The sequence below is a fragment of the Eschrichtius robustus genome, chromosome 14, assembly GCF_028021215.1.
Source record: "Eschrichtius robustus isolate mEscRob2 chromosome 14, mEscRob2.pri, whole genome shotgun sequence".
Lineage (NCBI taxonomy): Eukaryota > Metazoa > Chordata > Mammalia > Artiodactyla > Eschrichtiidae > Eschrichtius > Eschrichtius robustus.
Genome location: NC_090837.1, coordinates 99,553,591 through 99,571,472, shown reverse-complemented (window position 1 = coordinate 99,571,472; position 17,882 = coordinate 99,553,591). Strand labels below are relative to the sequence as shown.

General features: G+C 61.8%; 1 protein-coding gene across 4 annotated transcripts in view; it reads right to left on the bottom strand.

Annotated features, from left to right (window-relative positions):
• The window catches only part of NFATC1 (nuclear factor of activated T cells 1), a 101,138-nt gene that overhangs the window by 37,090 nt on the left and 46,166 nt on the right, over positions 1–17,882 (bottom strand). For all 4 annotated transcript variants that reach the window (XM_068563004.1, XM_068563006.1, XM_068563007.1 and 1 more), the window contains exons 6-8: positions 17,085–17,225; positions 9,098–9,153; positions 4,505–4,637 (exon numbers count right to left, since the gene is read on the bottom strand). In XM_068563004.1, the coding sequence (XP_068419105.1) occupies positions 4,505–4,637; positions 9,098–9,153; positions 17,085–17,225 (330 nt within the window). The remainder of the gene's footprint in view (positions 1–4,504; positions 4,638–9,097; positions 9,154–17,084; positions 17,226–17,882) is intronic.

Below are 17,882 nucleotides of genomic sequence, written 5' to 3'. Positions count from 1 at the left end.
GTTCAGGCCCGCGGAGAGCGCTGAGGGGAAGGGCAGCTTCCAAACCCTCCCCACGGGCCACGGCCCGGCCCTGACTCGTCCCTCCCAGGGGGCCCGGTGGGGGGCAGCCACTTCCCTGCCTCTCTGTGGCGGCAGGTTTAACGTGGAAAGAAATGAAAACATCGGTCCCTCGTTCTCCTGCTGGAACAGCGAGAGCGCCCGTAAAACTGGGAATTTACTAACACCAGCCTCCGGGACGTGGGAGTTCCCAGGAGAAGGCGCGTCACAGCGCCTGCACGAGCCCGACGTGCACAGCCGTGCACCGTCCCCTGCCAACGCACGCTCACCGCCACGCGGCTGCCACGCCACTGAGCCGACGCGGGAAGGTTCCAGAAGGCCCACGGGCAGCGGTCATGCCACCAGCCACAGCGGGTGCCCCGTCCCGGCTCCCGCCGGCCTGCACCGGGCCCCACCCGGCTCCCCTCAGCCTTCAGGCCCAGGCTTGACACCCCCGGGCCACCTGGAACGTTCCAGCCCTCCACACGCATGGGTGGAAACGTCAGCACAGCCTGCTCTGCGGGGAGGCTGGCAGGTCCTCTGAGACGAGGTGAGGCTCAGCCCGGGGCCCAGCTGCGGGCAGCGGCTGGTCTGCACCCTCACCTGCGCCTCCCCCGTTCCTGCCAGGAGAAGGAGATGAGAAAACTCGGCCGCACAGGGCCCTGTAGGGGGCATGACAGGGACCGCGTGGGGCACGCTATCCTCAGAAGCCTGGCCTCAGCGGGCTCTGAACGCAGCTGCTCCGAGCAGGCGCCACGTGCCGGGCACACACGCAAACGCACGCACACACACACGCGTGTGCGTCTAAGGATCAGAGGCAGGGCTCCCTGTGGTCAAAGCCGCAGCGATGCAGCTGTGGCACGTGGCGAGATGGGGACGTGGCCCATTTCCTTCCGAAGCGCAGGACGGGGCGGGAACCCGGGGGCCCGGGCCCTGGGGAGGAGCCGCCTGGGTGCGCTCGCGGCCGCTCCGCTCGTGGCGGCTGCTCCCGGCTTCGCTGCTCCGCCTTCCAGACCCCCTCGGCCGCGGAGGCTCGGGAAGGAGCTGGGGCGCCTTCCACAGTCACTGCCGGGCGCGCACACTGACGCCGGGAAGGTCAGTACTTCGGGACGCGATGTCAATTCCACGAGCTCGGGAAGAAAGAGCCAGACGCTCAGTGGAAAAGGTCAACCCAGAGCTCGCAGTGAGGCCGTGGCCGCAGGGCTGACCAGCTGAGCTGAGTGGCCGCCTGTCCGTGAGTCCGGCCGCCAGGCCCGGCCGCCCTGCCGAGCTGGACCCGGCACGCGGGGGGCCCTCGGGGCCAGCCCCTCCGCCGTCGGCAGAGTCCACGCGGGCGCCTGCGTGTCCCCAGGGCCTCCTTGGCTGACCCTGGCGAAGCTCCAGGACCCTCACCCTGAGCAACAGGTGGGCAGGGGCCCCGGTGCCACCGCAGGCACTCCTGGGAACCAGCTAGAAACATCTCAGGGGAAGAGACAGACCCTCCAGACCCAAGGATCTGTCATGACTGACTTCCTCATTTTAGGAACAGGCTGACTTTGGCCCATGACTCTGAAGTCATTAGCTGGGATTCCCCCCTAGTGTGTGAGCTGCCGCCCCTGCCTGCTCGTCCCAGGGTCACTGGGCAGCGTCGGAAACGGGAGCCCTGGGGACACGGCCGAGGTGGACGCCGCCTTCCCCCCGAACCCAGGGGCCGGTCCCCGCAGAGCAGGCTGCTTTCCGTCTTTAACTGGGGCTGTTTCCCCGGGGTCTCGGCCTCGTGACAGGTACCAGGGCCCCTCAGCTCACAGTCAGCGCTGGAGAGAGCGTACGCTTTCTTTCAGGAGACTGCGGTTAAACCCAGACAGCGACAAACAAGAAACTGAGGAAAGCCTCCCTGGCTGCACGTGGGTGGGTCCGTGGCCTCTCCTGCAACTGCCCGGGTGTCTGCTCTGCTCTGCCCTTGACCTTCCCGCCAGGAACCCCCGCTCTACACACTCTGCTCGCTCAGGGCGTCCTACACGCACCTGGAGGCTCTCCCCCAAACACGGCCCCCAGACACGGGGAGGGGCCCAAGCTGCCCAGGCCCCGCGCAGACCCGCGCAGACCCGCAGCCGGGCTTCCTTCCAGTTTGAACAACGGACACTAACTTGATGCGTCAGACGGCGGGCGACGGGGTGGTAGGCTTCGAGGGTAACGACAGGCTGAGACCAGACGTGGGAAGGAGGTGACAGAGGTGGCCCGGCCCACCTGGCCCCTATCCAACACCACCTGCTCAGCCATGTGAAGACTCAGCCCGAAGCTGCAGGGGGAAGAAGCGACCGCGAGAAAAAACACCAAACCTAAAACTGGAAGCTCGAGTTCCGGTCTTTCACTGGTCCATTTATTTTTTAAAAAAGAAAAGCACAGAAGGACGGTCCCCACGATCCGGGCACGGAGTCAGGGCCGGCTGGGGTCCCTGCTCCCAGGGAGCTCACAGCCCCACGGGGCACGGCCACCCAGGAAGGCAGGGCAGGGCCGGGGCTCTTGGGCGTGGGTGGCAGAGACCCCTCGACCCCCTGGGGATGGGGCAAATTTCCAGGAGAGAAGTGAAGGGAGACCAGGGCCTGATGAAAGCAGCACAGGCCACAGAGAGCCAGCCAGCCATGCTCCAGATGGATGGGTGGACGGACGGACTGGTCTGTGGGTGGGGCTGGGTCACCAGCTCGAGGGACCCGGGGGTCCGGGTGACGGTCCACGGAGCATGAGTGATGGGTGTGCTGGGCCGACATGGGGGTGACGGGGTGCGGAGCAGGGGGCAGGTCAGCCCCTGGTGGGAGGGAGCCTGCAGGACTGAATGGCAGCTGTAGGGCTAGGGGGAGACAGTGGCCCCTCGGCAACCTTGGCCCAGCATCTCAGTGACGTGTCTTTGGCGGCCTCGTTACCCCACCTGAGAGGGGGGCCCGGTTTGCATGCAGACCCCCTCCCTCTGACTGGGGGCGTCTGTGTTAAGCGGGAGGTGAACTTGGAGCAGGAACTGCAGGAAACGACGTTCGAGCTGATTTCTAAACTGCTTTAGAAAGTAATTTTTCTTTATAAGCCCAGGTTTTCTTTAACGCATTCAATTTTTAGTCAACCATGCTTGAATTTTAATTAGGACACGATCATCACATTTTCAAACAAAGACTGAGGATCTTCTGCTGTAAGGAATGTAGCACCATATCCAAGAACAGGCAGGATTAGTGAGGAGAGCGCAGGGCCCATCACAGAAGCCCTAGAGGGGCCCCAGAGCAGGAGGGCAAAGACGCTCCCCACAAACGGCCCAACGGCAACGCGCACTCCTGCAGGCCTGTTCACGTACATGCTCGTGACGTGATGACCGCAAGACCACGTTATTCAACACGGGAGAGGCGTGGCTAGTGTTTGCCCGAAAAGCAGGTGATGCTGTTTGCTATCCCCCGGGTTTTCCAGGGCTTTCTATCACCTCGCCTGTCGTACGTGACGCTTCACAATAGGAGAAGAGCGAAGCCTTCAAAAACATCTTGATTTTACTGAGAAGATGACACGGCTGCTTTTGCAACTAGTCCTAGTGCGTGGTTTCCCGCCTAGATTATACGGATCTCAAGGTTTTGAAACAAAAGTCACAGGATAACAAGATTGTTGGCACAGCTGTGCTTACATGACACAACCGAATCAGGACGCGGCCCTCTCTCTCTGGACACACACCCTGCCCGCCTGGAGGAGGGTGGTGTGGGCCCCGGGCGCCAGGCCTCGGGTCTGAGCCGCGCCGGGAAACAACTTTCTACTAGTTCAGGGGCGAAACAACACACGATGCTGTTCTCCTTCAGAAAACAGCCTGAAAGGTGGAGAAGGTAAACAGGTCTTTTTCAGGCCAAGAAACCATCCTCAAAGTGTGTGAGCGGACAATCTGAACGAGGTGCTTTTTGGTCGAGTAAAGGGTGTTTGGGAGTGAAAGCCTCCTGGGTCACCGGAGATGCAATTATCCAACCAAGAGTTTTCTGTGGGACGTTAGCTCGAGGACAGAAATCATTACTGTTAGTTAATGATCACACCAACCACCAGCCTTCAGCCTTCATACAAGGGTTTATTTCTAAAGGCACCTGTAAAATCATTGTAACTATTTGCTTCTCCACCTTAAACATCTCTAGAATTTAAACTCCCACCAAGGCCACCTCAGCTTCTGCGTACAGAAGAGCTGCACCTTCTCTCCCCCTTGGCGGTTGTATATCTGCAAGCAGCCAGCAAAATGATCGGTAATTATCCCCAAAAGCAGCCCCCAGCCCCAAGAGTAATAAAGGAAAGTACACTGAAAGCTTCACGTTTCTCCGGAAGGAACCGATGCCACGATCTTGCTAACAGGATGGTAACAGCTCGGGCGTGCAGCGCGACCACACCGTTTGCAACCACCACATGTCAGGGTTCCTGATTTTCTTTTAGGAAAAGCACCCCATGGGTTCGTTCGCAGCGCTTAAGGTTAGAAAGAGAGCGTTACCATTGGCGGGCAGGTAGGTGAAGTGCTGGTACTGGCTCCTCTTTCTCTTCCCGTTGCAGACGTAGAAGTTGACCTGGACGGGGCTGGTGATCCTCTGGTTGCGAAAAGGCGGGATCTCGACCACCAGCGAATTCTAGTGAGAAAGCGGAACAAGGAGGGGGCGCTGAGCATCTCGCAAACGCAGAGCCACACCCAGACCCTCCCGGAGTGTGACACACACGGCAGGTGTTCCCTTCAGAGAGGCCCCCCTGAGTGCCTGCAGGGACCTTGATTCCTCCCACCGGAGCCGAAAGGTGGGCTGAGGGGGTGTGTGAGGTGGGGAGGTGGGGGGCTTCCCCTAAGATGCCACCGACTTGGCCCAGGAGAGAAGCTGCGAGCGCAGATGCTAAGAGGGTACCAGCTATCCGGCAGGAAAGTCTCCACAAGACCCCACGCCCCTCTGCCCCCAAACCAAGGCATGACCTTCAGAAAACTAAGCCCACATTCGCCGACTTGGTGCTCCTGGTGAAGCCGGGAGCACCAGTTCAGGTAACTGGCAACGAAGACCCAGGGGAAGTGCTCGCCGGAGACGTTCTGTGCCAACGGCCCAAAGCCCAAGCCATGACCCTCTCAGACTGAAGGGGACGGGAGAGTCGAACTCAGTGAACTTGGGAGGGGCGGGCAGTCAGGCACGGATGCATCAGGGTGGCTTGTGGAAGCTGCTGTTACCTCTCCATGTTTTAAATGAAAAGTCAGCCACATGTTTACAAAACTGTGCCCTTTCAAGTACAGATATAAACACAGGTCGCCGTGGGGCAGCATGCGTGTGGGAGAAGGAAGCAGGCTGGGGTCCGTGTGCTGAGATGCCCGGGCGTCCACATGAGGGCCCGTCCTTGGCGCCAAAGAGGTGCCCTTGATTTAGGCAGGGGGAGCGAGAGTTCACATCCAAAAGGTTTCTTCAAGGTTTCTTGTCATATGATTTCGGTCAACAAGTAGGAAAATGTGTAAGAAAAATCCATGGTATCACTTTTTTTTTTCTTAGAGTAACTGTAGCCTGTTACCCAATTTAACAGCAAAATTGATTGAATCCTGTTAATAATGAAATCTGAAGAATATTTAACCAAAACTGAGGAGAACTTCAGGGCAACCTCTTCCCTTTCCAGGTGAAGAAATGGGGCTCAGAAGACTGCTGCTGAGGGCACACGAGTGGCAGGGCCGGAGGGGCCGGGACCCGGGCTGCAGCCCCCTCTGGGCTCCGTCTCCTGGGACCACACTTGGGTCAGGCAACGTGTCCCTGTTGTTCTAACAGCTTCATTCCATTTGGAAGAAGCCACAAGCACGCGGGTCTCCTGCCTGAGCAAAGTAACCCCAAGGAGACGGAACCAGTGGAGCCGAGGGTGTGCGCTCGGCCAGACCCCCGCTGAGCGTGTGCACCCCAGCTACGCAGCCCGTGTTCGGGAGCCTGGCTGGGGCCCGACGGGTCTGGGTCTCTGCCCTGGCTCTGCCATCTCTGAGTCTCAGCTCCACCACCTGCACAGGGAACCGGAAGAGAAAGACACTCCTCAGGGGCTGTTTTCTGAGGACTCAATGATATGAGGAGACCCTGCAGGTGAGGCTGGCGCCCGGCACACAGCTGGTGCTCCACGACGGCAGACACGGCAGTCCACGGTGACCAGAGCCCGATCTCTACAGAAGGAACCAGGACAAGAGACAGAAAGGAAGAGGGTTTGCCTAAGCCGAGACCAGAGGCAAAGCTGGGAGGCGTCAACAGGAGCGGCTGCCGGAAGTACCGGGATGTCCGGCACGGCAAGGAGCCTCGAGCAGGTTCCACGCTGCACGGTCGGCTTCCATTAGTTCTAAGAGGCTGGAGGCGTGTGTTTTGATGTGGGCGCAGACTGATATGCTAGACAGACTATGAAATTTTGTGACAAAGTTCTGTCCTCGTGGGAGCACTGAGGCTAAATACACAGTAAGGTAGAGGTGGGAAGGAAAATGCAGTGACGGGAAAACCTGTCACGACAGGAACAGAGTAAGGGTTACAAACGGCCCTACTCAGTACGTCCATGTCACCTGCTTTAAGAACGCCCATTGTCTGGGGGCTTCCCTGGTGGCGCAGTGGTTAAGAATCCACCTGCCAGTGCAGGGGACATGGGTTCGATCCCTGGTCCGGGAAGATCCCACGTGCCACGGAGCAACTAAGCCTGCGAGCCACAGCTACTGAAGCCCACGCGCCTAGAGCCCGGGAGCCACAACAAGAGAAGCCACCGCAATGAGAAGCCCGTGCACCGCAACCAAGAGTACCCCCGCTCGCCGCAACTAGAGAAAAGACCGCGCACAGCAACAAAGACCCAATGCAGCCAAAAATAAATAAATAAAATAAAAATTAAAAAAAAAAGAAAACCCATTGTCTAAACTGCTCACGACAGTACATAAACTATATATACAGCACAATCCGACCTTGTTTTAAACATGCACACAACATAAGGTATATGCATGTGCACGTGTAGATACACACCCACGACAGGAAAAGGATGGAAGGAAATACGCCCAAATGTTAATGGGGGCTACATCCAAGTGGTGAAATTACACTAGGCGTTTTCTTTTTTTATACTTTGTTGTATCTTCCAATTTTCCACAGTGAATATGACACTCTTTTATAATTAGAAAAAAATATATGAAAGTAAACTTCATTTAAGAGATAAGAAAGATGAAATGGTAAACGTAAAGTACATCATTATTCACATGTCCTACGGTTCTTTTAGAACACGTGACTGACAACGGTTAAGCTTTCTTTAATATATGCACTGTTCACAGTGGAAAAGGAAACTCAACAACGGAAAATCTGAACAAGCAAACTTGGCGGAATTATTTCGATGCCGAAAGATGCATAGCTTCTGCAGGCCTCTCCTTCCTGCCCAGGGAGAAGCGGTGGGCGGCACTGCAGCCTGGGGGCAGAGGACTCGGGCCTGCGGTGGGGCTGGAACTGGGAGCCGAGGGCCCCCGTTTCGGGGTGACGGCCGTTGGCCAGTGTCTGTCACAGCAAACCTGAGGGCCGGCTCTGCAGCTGCTGGGCCTGCGGGACCCAGAGTCCCCGTCGGAAAGTGGAGCTGCCTGAGACGGAGCACTTCCTCGGGGGGACCAGGAGGAGCCCAAGAGGGCGTGTGAGGTTAGAGGCCTGGACGCCCTGTGGGGAGCGAGGTGGTGGACACAGGTGTCGCCCCTGGGCCAGGGAGGACGCATCTCCCTCTGATTCCATTTGAAAAGCCTTCTGGTAAAAGGGTCGGTGCTTGGAAAAGAAAGCTTAAGTCGCAGGTGAAAGATGCTTCTTCCTGATGGCGCCACCCGTGCGGAGGGAAGCGCAGGCCCCAGGCCCTCCTTCCCAACACGTGTCCTCCCGGCCACAGCGCAGAGGGCACCTAGATCGCTTCGGCAAACCCCACAGCCCGAGGTCCCCTGTTCACACGGGGAAGCCTGAGGAAACAATTCAGTCCTTGACCTGGACGGGATTCTGAACAATGACCCCCATTCCCTGCGCTTTCAGGAGGACCATCCACACACCTGCATCAGGAGTGGCTGCTGGGATGAGGCAGAGAGCCTGGAAGGACTGTGAACGTCTCCAGAAAGTCACCTGCTAGCCTGCACATTATGTTGCCTGAAGGTTCCTACTGTTCTTCTGGGACTAAGCAGGGCACACACGCGCTCAGTGGCGCACAGTCACCCAACGCCGTCAATAATCACTTCACACACAATGGTCTCGACACCCCAACGAGAAGACAGAGACTGTCAGGGCAGGTAAGAACACAAGGGCCAGCTCTGCGTTGTCTGCAAGGGCCCACTTAGAATACACAGACACAGACTGAAAGGCGTGCCGTATGAACACTCATCCAGAGAAAGCTGGAGCAGCTACGTAACTTCAGACAGAAAACATCCTCCAACGTCAACTCAAGAAACAATCGTTCTTCCTTAGGGCCCTCTGTGCGTGGACAACCACGAAGCCCATGGGAGGCCGAGCGTGAGGACGGGCTCAGGCGGGCCCTGGGCCAGCGCAGCAACCCCTCAGAGGTCAGGCGTGTGCGGCGGGCGTCCGTCCCCGCAGGGGCCCCGGCTGCCGGCCAATGCACAAGGCAGTGCAGCAGCACGGAGGTCTGACCTCGCGTCTGCGACCTGGCGCTTCCTGGGAGGACAGCAGTGAGGAGTCACTGTCAAGGGTGCTGGCGGAACCCCGAGGCCCACCTGCCCGGGGGGCGGGGGGCAGCTGCGCGCAGGCTCCGGACAGCAGGTCCTCCCGGGGGGCAGCGGGCCCCCCGGGGCCCTGGTGATAATGGCAGCCAGAGGGGACAGCAGGCCCCGGGGGTGTGAGTGCATCCTGGTCTTCCTGGTGGGGGACCTGCAGCCCACGAGGCGCCCTGTCCTCCTTGGTCCCCGCGCTGCGAGTCCCGAGGGCGCTTATGTCGGGAGGCGTTTCCCAACCATTTCTATTCCTCGCTCTCTCTGTTATGTTCATCGGTGGTCCGTTTTAACAAAGCAGAAGCCACGTGCCTCGGGCCCGGCGCCCCCGCCGGTAAAAAGCCCTGCCCAGAGAGCGCCGCCCCACGGCCGCCCCGCCTCACTCACCGGCTTGCACAGGGCTCCGTCGATTTTCGCCTCCATCTCCCAGATGTGGTGGCCGTCTGCAAGAAAGGGCGCGAGAAGTCCGTTACTCTGTCCTGACCGGGCACCGCCCCGAAATCACACCTGGATGCAGGCAGACGGGACTCGGGGCGGGAACGCTCTGACGAGAGGGTCCACCCTGGCCCGGCCGGCCCACCAGCAGCCGGTGCGCGTGGGATGCCCCACGTGACTGACCGGCTGGAGAGAGGCCACGAGGCCCTGGGGAGAAGCTCAAACCTAAACCCGAGCGCAGGGACCTGGCGGGGCCTGGAGACCCCCGCTCTGCAGGAAGGGGCCACGTGCCAGCCGGCATCCCCAGCGCCAGCCCTGGGAGGGGTGAACGCGCGGGTCCCCGAGGGGAGCGAGCCCGGGGGGAGCGCAGATAACCCCGGTAAGAAGGGCGCCGCCTGGGGACTCGGACCCGGTTTGAGTCTGGCCTGCGGTGTACAGGGTGGGAGCGGGGCCTCGCTACAGGGGCCACAGAGCCCTCGCGTGTCTCGGGAGCAGAGTTATGCTAATGAGCAGGGGCCCGGGATCCTCGGGTCCTGCCCCTGCTCAGGGGAACTGCCGGGTGAACAAGAAAATCCTCTCTGTGACTGTGCTTTGCCGCATCAGGATACAGAAATGCAAAACACAAGGTATTTTTAACCTTACCCTGTGGCGTTTGCATGTTTGAAAAAACTGAAAAGGCTCCAGTGCCGTGAAAGAAAGGGTTTATTGTCCCCGGACCAGGCCCTCGAGGGAGCCGAAGCCTGGAAGCCCGCCCTCTGGGGTGACGGAGCCGAGCCATGCTCTGGCAGCTGGGAAGCCCTTCTGGCAGGCATGCTGTTTGTGGACTACGTCTGGCCGTTATTTTGAATTAATAGATGTCGATCTTCTTCTACAGGGGCCTCCTTCCTCTGCATCTTGTATAAAGTCCGCTCCCCAAACAAACCATCACAGCTGGATGGTCTGAGCTGTTGCTTATTCTCTGTTTTCCAAGAAGAAATGTGTGTGTGTTCCAAATCCTAAAGTATAAATAAATTAGACAAAATCTCCTTCTTCTCCCTGGCAGTGCTGGCCGGGCAGGGGCGGAGGGTGGAGCAGAGAGGAAATGTGAGTCACAGAGAGGCTGGGACGTGCCAGGACCACACCAGCCCCCCGGGACGCGGAGGTGCCCGTACTGAGTCTCCACCAGATGGACCCACTCGGTGATAAGACACGGGCCGGAGGCCCGAGGGACCCGCATCCATCTCTCCTCTAGGAAAAAATAACAGGAAACGGAAAGAACACCCACCGCCCTTAAAGGCATCAGGAGTGCTGCAAAGCAGCAAACGCTCCGGAGTCCTGCGAGCACAGGACTCGGTGAACGAAGTGCCCTGACTCCGGGCCGACAAACGAGGGAGGATCCCAGTGCCTTGCAAAGGGCTCCGGGATGCGGGCTCCTGCGTGGCGCAGCCCAGACCTGCCGCAGACGCGGACGCACCGTCGGGCCCCCCCCCCCACCGCTTTGAGGAAATCAAAGTTACTCTTCCTGTAACCAAGCCTCCCATGTCCTTGGTGCCTTTTGAGATCAACAAGTTTTCTCATGACAAAGCCCATCTTTGTTCCTCTCCCCCAAAACAGCTTTAAGCGCTAAAACCTGAACAGTCGGCAGCTGCTCAGTCTTTTGTCGACAGAGGCTGACGGGCCTCCCGACAGAAGGAGAGGGGAGACTGAGGCCACTGGGGGCCAGGGACGCCCAGCATTACCCGGCGTCCACCTTACCACCACCCGCCCTGCAGGAGGGGCCCGAGACCAGACCAGCCTCCCGGGAACGCTGTTGCACGTTCACCCGTGGAACAAAAATTAAGGGAAATACAGGCGTGGAGCGGAGCGGGCGGTGGGGTGTGCACACTGAGGACACGCAGGGCGGGAGGGGTCTCTTCCCTCCAGGGCCTCCCGGGCCTTTGGCACACCGTCCTTGTCACAGCGCCCGCCTGGGGGCCGGCGGTCCCACTGTGCGCACCAGGTCTGCGAGCCAGCCGGGCCTGGCCACCCGCACGGTTTCTGAAAGTGCAGACCCTTCGAACCACACCACTAAAGCCCGACTCACAGGCCCAGGGCTCCCTGTGTCCCCGTCACCCTGGCCCCGGGGGGCTCTGGCCCCGAGGTCCCTATTCTGTGTCTGAGTCACAGCCCAGGGGCCGGCCTTGGGGTCCCAAGCGCAGCGTGAGCTCTTGGAGGCCAGTGTCCCCTTGGTCAGAAGTGCACACGCAGCCCTGCTCAGGGACAAGACGGGAGGAGCCGCCAAGGGTTGGTAATGGCCTGCTCTGTCGTCTCACGGGGACCCTCCCCACCAGCACCCGCAGCCCCGCTGGCTGCTGACTCCCCAGAGCTGCCCCGGCCTCCCTCAGATGGGAGGCCCTGCGGCCTCTGGGCGGCCTCTTCTGCACAGGCCCGGCTGGGCGTCGTGCGCAAGTTCAGCCTCTACCGGGAAGGGAAGCGATCGGCCCTGAATGGCCCTTTGTGTTCCAGCCTTATCAGGAGCTCGCTGGCTTTCTCAGTAGGAAACTGCGCGCAAGCCCAGAAGTAAAAATATTCCGAATCATGAGGGAATTCCCTGCGGCGTGAGTCACCAGAAAGGCTTCCCCACTCCACCCACGGCCGGGAGGCTTCCACAGCCGCCCGGGTGGAGCTGCCTCGGGGCCGGCGCACACACTCCGTGGGACAGGGCTGAGCGGGGGCTACCAACGGAGGCCCAAGGGTCTCCAGCAGCCTCGCTCGTTTCCGGCCCTCCGCAGGGCTGGGTGGAGGTGCGGCCTCCGAGCCACGTGTGGTGAAACACTCGGGCCGTCGGGGCCCCGCGGACCAGCAGATGCGTCTCCGGAGTGAGGGAAGGTCCAGCCGCTGCGGCACCTCTGAGGCCCGACACCCCCGCCAGGAGCGCCCAGGGGAGCGGCACGCGTGTGCTCTCGGGGGCCCGCGCACGGGCCACTGTGGCGTCACACGTGACACCAACGGCCGTCCACGGTGACCGATGACCAGGGCGCTCTCCCTCCGGCCCTCAGAGGGTGACGTCCTGACGCTCCCGCGGGATGGACCTCGAGGACCCCGCTGGGTGGGGCAGCTGGGCCCACAGGACGCCCTGAGCGGGCAAATCCGTGGAGACAGAAAGCGGTCCTTGGCTGCCAGGCTGGGGGACGACACGGGTGACGGCTAACAGGCGAGGCTTCTTTTGGGGTGACGAGAATGTCCTGGGACACGTGTGCTGGGCTCTGAATAAACCCAAGCCCTTGAACTTAAAACGGGTGAGTCGTGCGGCCTGTGAGTTACGTCTCAACGTGGCTGACACACAGAAAATGAATCCACCCACACGGCCGCACACGGCATCGCCACACGAGGTCCTGAAACATGCAGAAGAGGCCAGAGTGGCGCCTTCGCTGGGCCTGAGCCTGGAGCCGCTCCTCCTGCCGTGCCCACTCCCACCCTGCTGCTTGCTGCCCCTCCCCGGGAGGGACCCGGGCCCACTCTCTGGAGCCCTCCTGGGGAGGCGCCCGGAGGAAGAGACAAGTGAGCCGGACCAAGCCGAGGGGGCACTCTGGTGACACCCCACCCATGCACAGGACGCCTCCACTCTGGCTACTGCAGCCCCTGCAAGGCTCACAACCGGCCTGCACACCCCCGCACCCTCCACTGCAGGCGGCCGTGCCCTGGAGGAAGAGGTGCAGCCGGGGCCCGTGAAGGCCAGGGAGGGCAGGGGTCACGCTGAGCCCACCGCCTGGTCCAGCAGCTGCAGCCCGCTCCCCTCCCCAGCCTCTCGCATGCGGACCCACGAGGAGAGCCCTGCAGGGAGGGGAGGTCCCCGGGGACAGGGGCGAGGGCGCGTCCTGGGACACCGATAAAGGGGAGAGCTTGGAGCCGGGAGAAGGGCCCTCGGGCCCCTGACGCCAACAGAGCCTGAGCACCTGACAGGGCCCCGCCCGTCTGCCCATCTCCGCAGAGGGGTGCCGGGGTAGCGTGATCCCTCCCAAGCCTGTTCAAGATGTTGTGTAGTTCAGAAGCGTGGGAGGATCACTCAATTCCGAGGCCAAAAAGTGAGAAAGAGCCTCCTTAGGACAAGAGGGGCCCAGCCGCTGCTCTCGTCCACTCACTGGGGGTCAGTCCCGGGCAGGTCGCAGGCTGGGGCTACCAGGGGGCAGCAGCTCCCACGCCCCCGCCGCCCCACGAGCCCACACCCGGAGGCGTCTCGGCCCAGGGCTACCCTAAGACCCCCCCAGCAGAGGCCAGCTGCCCATGACCACAGCCATCCTCGTGGACGCGCAGCACCTTCTCCACCTGCCTTCCCCGGGTCAGCGCCAGAAACATCTGAACACAGCGTCTCCCCCGCACCAAGTCTTGGCTTCTGGGTGTGAGGGGCGCACCAGCCAGCGGGGTCCGTTCTGTGCAATTTCCAGAACCCCTGGGACCAACACCCGGGGCAGCGGGGCTGCAGCCTGAGTGCCAGCTGGACGACCGGCGAGTGACACCCGACCGCAAGGCCCTACCCGAGACCCCCCCCCCCCCCAACGGCAAAGGCCGACCACAGAGGCCAGACCCCAAAAGCCAAAGGGCCGCCGGGCACCACCCAGCCGGGGTGGCCCCGTGACGACCCGACTCTGATCCTCTTCCGTAAAACTGGCAAGGTCTGCGTCTGGTTCAGTGTGGACTCCGGCTCCAGACGCTTCCCCGCAGGAAGCAAGTCCTGCTTCCGTTTTAAGGTCTTAGGAAACCCTGGACGCGATCTTTTCTTCTGGGGTCTGTCTCTGTTGGCTTTGGGGCTGGGGTCTGGCCGTGTTGGCTTTGGGGCCTTAGTAGGAGGCTTGACAAGGAGGTGGTCTAGTCGCGTGGCAGGCGGTCACGCCTGTGCCTGATGACCCTCCACGTCTACACCCTGGGGGTCCTACCCCCGAGTCTGGGCAGGCTGGGAGCTGGTGAGCCCCAGTGCGGTGCGGCCCCTCTGAGTCTGGGCCTTGAGGAGGCCTGGCGCCCATGGAGGGTGCCCGGCGCCTTGCGGAGGAGACCCGGGGGCCACGGCTGCGTCCAGCCACACGCGAGGGCCGGCAAACAGTGTTGTTTGTTGAAGCCGCCAAGTTCTGGTGAGGTCTGTTGTGCAGCAGAAGAAGCAAAACAGGCTTCACACAGTTTCCAGGAATTGCAGAGAACAGGCCGGGGCTGCACACAGCGGGGACTTTCAGCGTCGGCATCAAGAACCTGGTAACATTCACGGCAACGAAACCTCTGAAGCCTTCCTCTCTCCTGTCTCCAGAAGAGGCAGCTCACCTCCACGTGGGCACTCTCTCTGTGTTCTCATATGTCAGGCTGTTTCAAATATTCACGCACGTGTACAGATGTGTCCCCCGTGCACAGGTCTGAAGAGAGACCCCCCAGATCTTCAGTGGGAGACGGGGCACAGCATCTCACCTCCTGCAAGTGGCCCTGCCATGGCGTCCTGCACCTGCCGCACCCCCTATGTGAGCCTGTGCCGGTGTCCACGCACACACGTGGCCACCGTGGGAGGTGTCATCTGACGCGGAGGCCACAGCTGTCAACCTTGAAGGCCAGGCCCTGCAGCCTCCTGCTGGACACAAAGACCTCAGAAGACTCACAGGACGTTCCGGAAGGTCCTGTCACTTATGCAGCCAGAGCGTGGCTGGTCCACGGCTCTTTGTGACGGGCCCCTCGTCCACAGAAGGGGCTTTGCTTCTACATCCCGAGGGCCGTCCTCCTTCGGGGACCCTGCTCGGTCACCATGATGAGGACACAGGTGACGGCGGGGCCTCAGCCAGGAGGAACCCTGCAACACTGTGGATGCTCCGAGCGCGGCCCGGTGCAGCCGAGGGGACGTGGTGACGCGGAGCTCGGCTCCCCCCCGGCGCCGGACGTGGCGGCGTTCACGGCAGCTACATTCCTGCTCCTGCAGCGGCTGCCACGGGGCCCGCTGCCCACGTCTAGCGGCGCCAGAGACCAGGCTCACTGTGCACGCCGGCCTCGCTGCCACCAACCAGGGTGTGAAAGAACCTTCAAGCAGACCAGGCGGCCTCCTCGCAAGCCTAGAGGACGGTTAGCCTTTGAATCCAAATGGACTTCAGTGGTTTCTCCCCCAGCAAATCAACCAAGAGAAGCCCAAGGACAGCTCAGCCGGCCAGGCAGCACCGGTGTGCACTCTACCGAGGATGACGGCGGAGGCAGAAAGCGTGTGGACACCTGCCCCCTCCTGCAAACTCAGAACGGGCACGAGTATGCGCGCCAACGTGCCAACAGCCCTGTTCGGACACGAGCACGACGTGACAGGACGCACAGCCGCCTCTTTACGTCTCCCTTGTCACACCGTGTTCACGGGATGTCTGGTCTCCACCCACTTGCTGCTTTCTCGCCTTCTGCCTGCCAGACGCAGAGCCGCTGCAGGAGCGAGCGGGCTGGGGACGGGCCCCGACGTGACAGCGAGCGACGGCGGCACTCAGCCGGCATGGGGGCCGGGGCGGCCCGGGAGGCCACGTGAGGACGACGGCCGGACATCCGAGGACTCGGCTCCCGCCTGCAGGCGGGTGGCCGCTGTGAAGGCCCCGTGACCGGGCCGCGGCGAGCCACGCCAACCTAGGCGCCTCACGGGCACCCACGACAAGCCAAGGGGGTCAGGAGACGTCTCACAGTCCCATCCTGGCACCAAGGTCAAAGTCGGGGCTGACGGGCCGAGGGAACAGCGAGGGGCGCTGGCTGGTTCCCACCAGACGTCTCTGTGCGCGCTGAGCATGTGGTGAGGGCGCAGCACCGGGCCTGGGCTCCCCCCCTCCCCCCCCCACACACGCACTGCACATGTGCACACATCTAAAGCACAGAAGCTTAAATTATTTCAGAATTCACCTCCTCCAAAGAGGGGCTTTTGGGGAACACAAATTCCTCCCCTACCATTGTACTTGGTCGGGTTTGCTCCATCCTCTAAAACAGTTTCCAATCACACGTGTGATCGTACAGGCAAAACAAGTTAAACGTGAGAGACTTTTAAGCCCATTTTGACTGAAGTACTTAAGTTTCCGGCAAACTGTACAAAATCAACCCCATTACGGAGGCTGAGTGCCTCCGCGGTTTGCGGTAATCAGCATGAGCCCTGCTCCGGCGCTCGGTGGGGGGGACCGTGGCTGGGAAAGAGGAGAGGAACAAGGCAGCAGGCCCGGACCCCACAGGAACCCCCTCCCCAGCCTAGGGGCCAGCCCCCTGCAAGGAACCCGCCCCCAAAACAAACTCCAGAGTCTGAGAGAGACAGAAGGTCCACACGCTCCCCTTATTGCCACGTGGCCACGTGGTTGGGCCGGCGTCCCGGGGCAGGAGCCGTGCCGCACCTGCGTCTCCCCTGCAGCACAGCGAGAGACTCGTTGCCTGGTTCCCCAGACACCAGAGGGAGGCGACCCTCCCCTTCAAACCTGCAGCCGCCGTTGCCGAGCACACGTGCAGAGGCCCACACAGGCGCGCGCACACGCACGGAGCGGCCCAGAGACCACCGTCCCTAAAAGAACAACAGCATCTGCCTTTGCACCCTGGGGTTCTGTGCGGACAAGGGCGAGGGCCTGAAGGGTGCCACGGGGGTGCAGCAAGGTCTCCGGGCCCCAGTGGGGTTCCGCTCGGCTACCGTGGCCGCTCCGTGCCCGGGCGCCTGCCTCGGACGGTCTGTGGTTCTGAGAAACGAGAAGACGCGTCCGCACGGGCAGGCCCGGCAGCAGGAGCTGGTCGGAGCCCACGAGGGAGGCACCCGCTAGCCAGGCAGACGCGGGGCCGCCCCTCAGCAGAGCACAGCCTCCTGGAGGCCCCGCACCTGCAGCCCCTCTACGGCCGGCACCGCGTGCAGTGACCCAGGACTGTGCACCGCACCCGTGGCCGCCCGCGCCCACCTCCTGCCAGCCAACCTCCACCGGTGCCCTAACAGCAAGGGCTCGATGTCGGTTTTAAAAGAAGATACCTGGTGCTTTCTCCACGAAAATGACCTTGGAGTCCTGCAGAAAGTTGTGGCCAGACAGGACCATCCTCTTCCCACCGAGGACGGGGCCGCTTGCCGCGCTCTGCTTCTCCACGAGGGGCAGCTCCTGGGCCGAGCGCTGGGCTGTGTGGGGCAGGAGAGCAACGGGAGTGAGACGGCCAGGCCCCTCTGCTTGGCCCTCCCGGGGGCAGCCCTGCTTTCAAAGGGTTCCTGGGTGAGCAGTGCGACCGTCCCTGGTTCACAGAACACAGTGGCCACTCGTGGTCCGTGTCTTCACAGCCTTACTCTGGGGTGGAGCGACACGGAAGGCAGCCACGCCTCTGACTCGTCCACACGGAGAAGGCTCACCTCTCAGTGGAGAGCGTGCACACGCGCGTGTGCGAGCCAGTGAATGCGCTCTGCTAGGGTGACGGACTGCCCGTGGGAGGGGCCTGGGGAAGCCGCGGGGAGTCCTGCTGCTGATGGGGAGGACACGGCCCGCCCGCCGGGAGCAGCAGGGAGACCCCGGGGCAGGCGCCCCCAGCTAGGGGGTGGGATGTGGGGACCCGTCCGAAGCGGGCTCTGGTTTAGGGGCTGGCGGGCCACAGGCGGCCGAGCTCAGGCTGTCGGGGAGGGTGGGACGGGCAGAGGCCAGACGCAGGAAGGGGCAGAAGTCTGGCAGGAGCAGGGGGTGAGGCTGAGCCAGGCATCCTGACATGGTCACCCAGCAACCAGGGGACCCGAGAGGGAGGGTCCCGCTTCATCTCACGGGGAGGGGACCACAGGGCAGGAAGGCAGAGC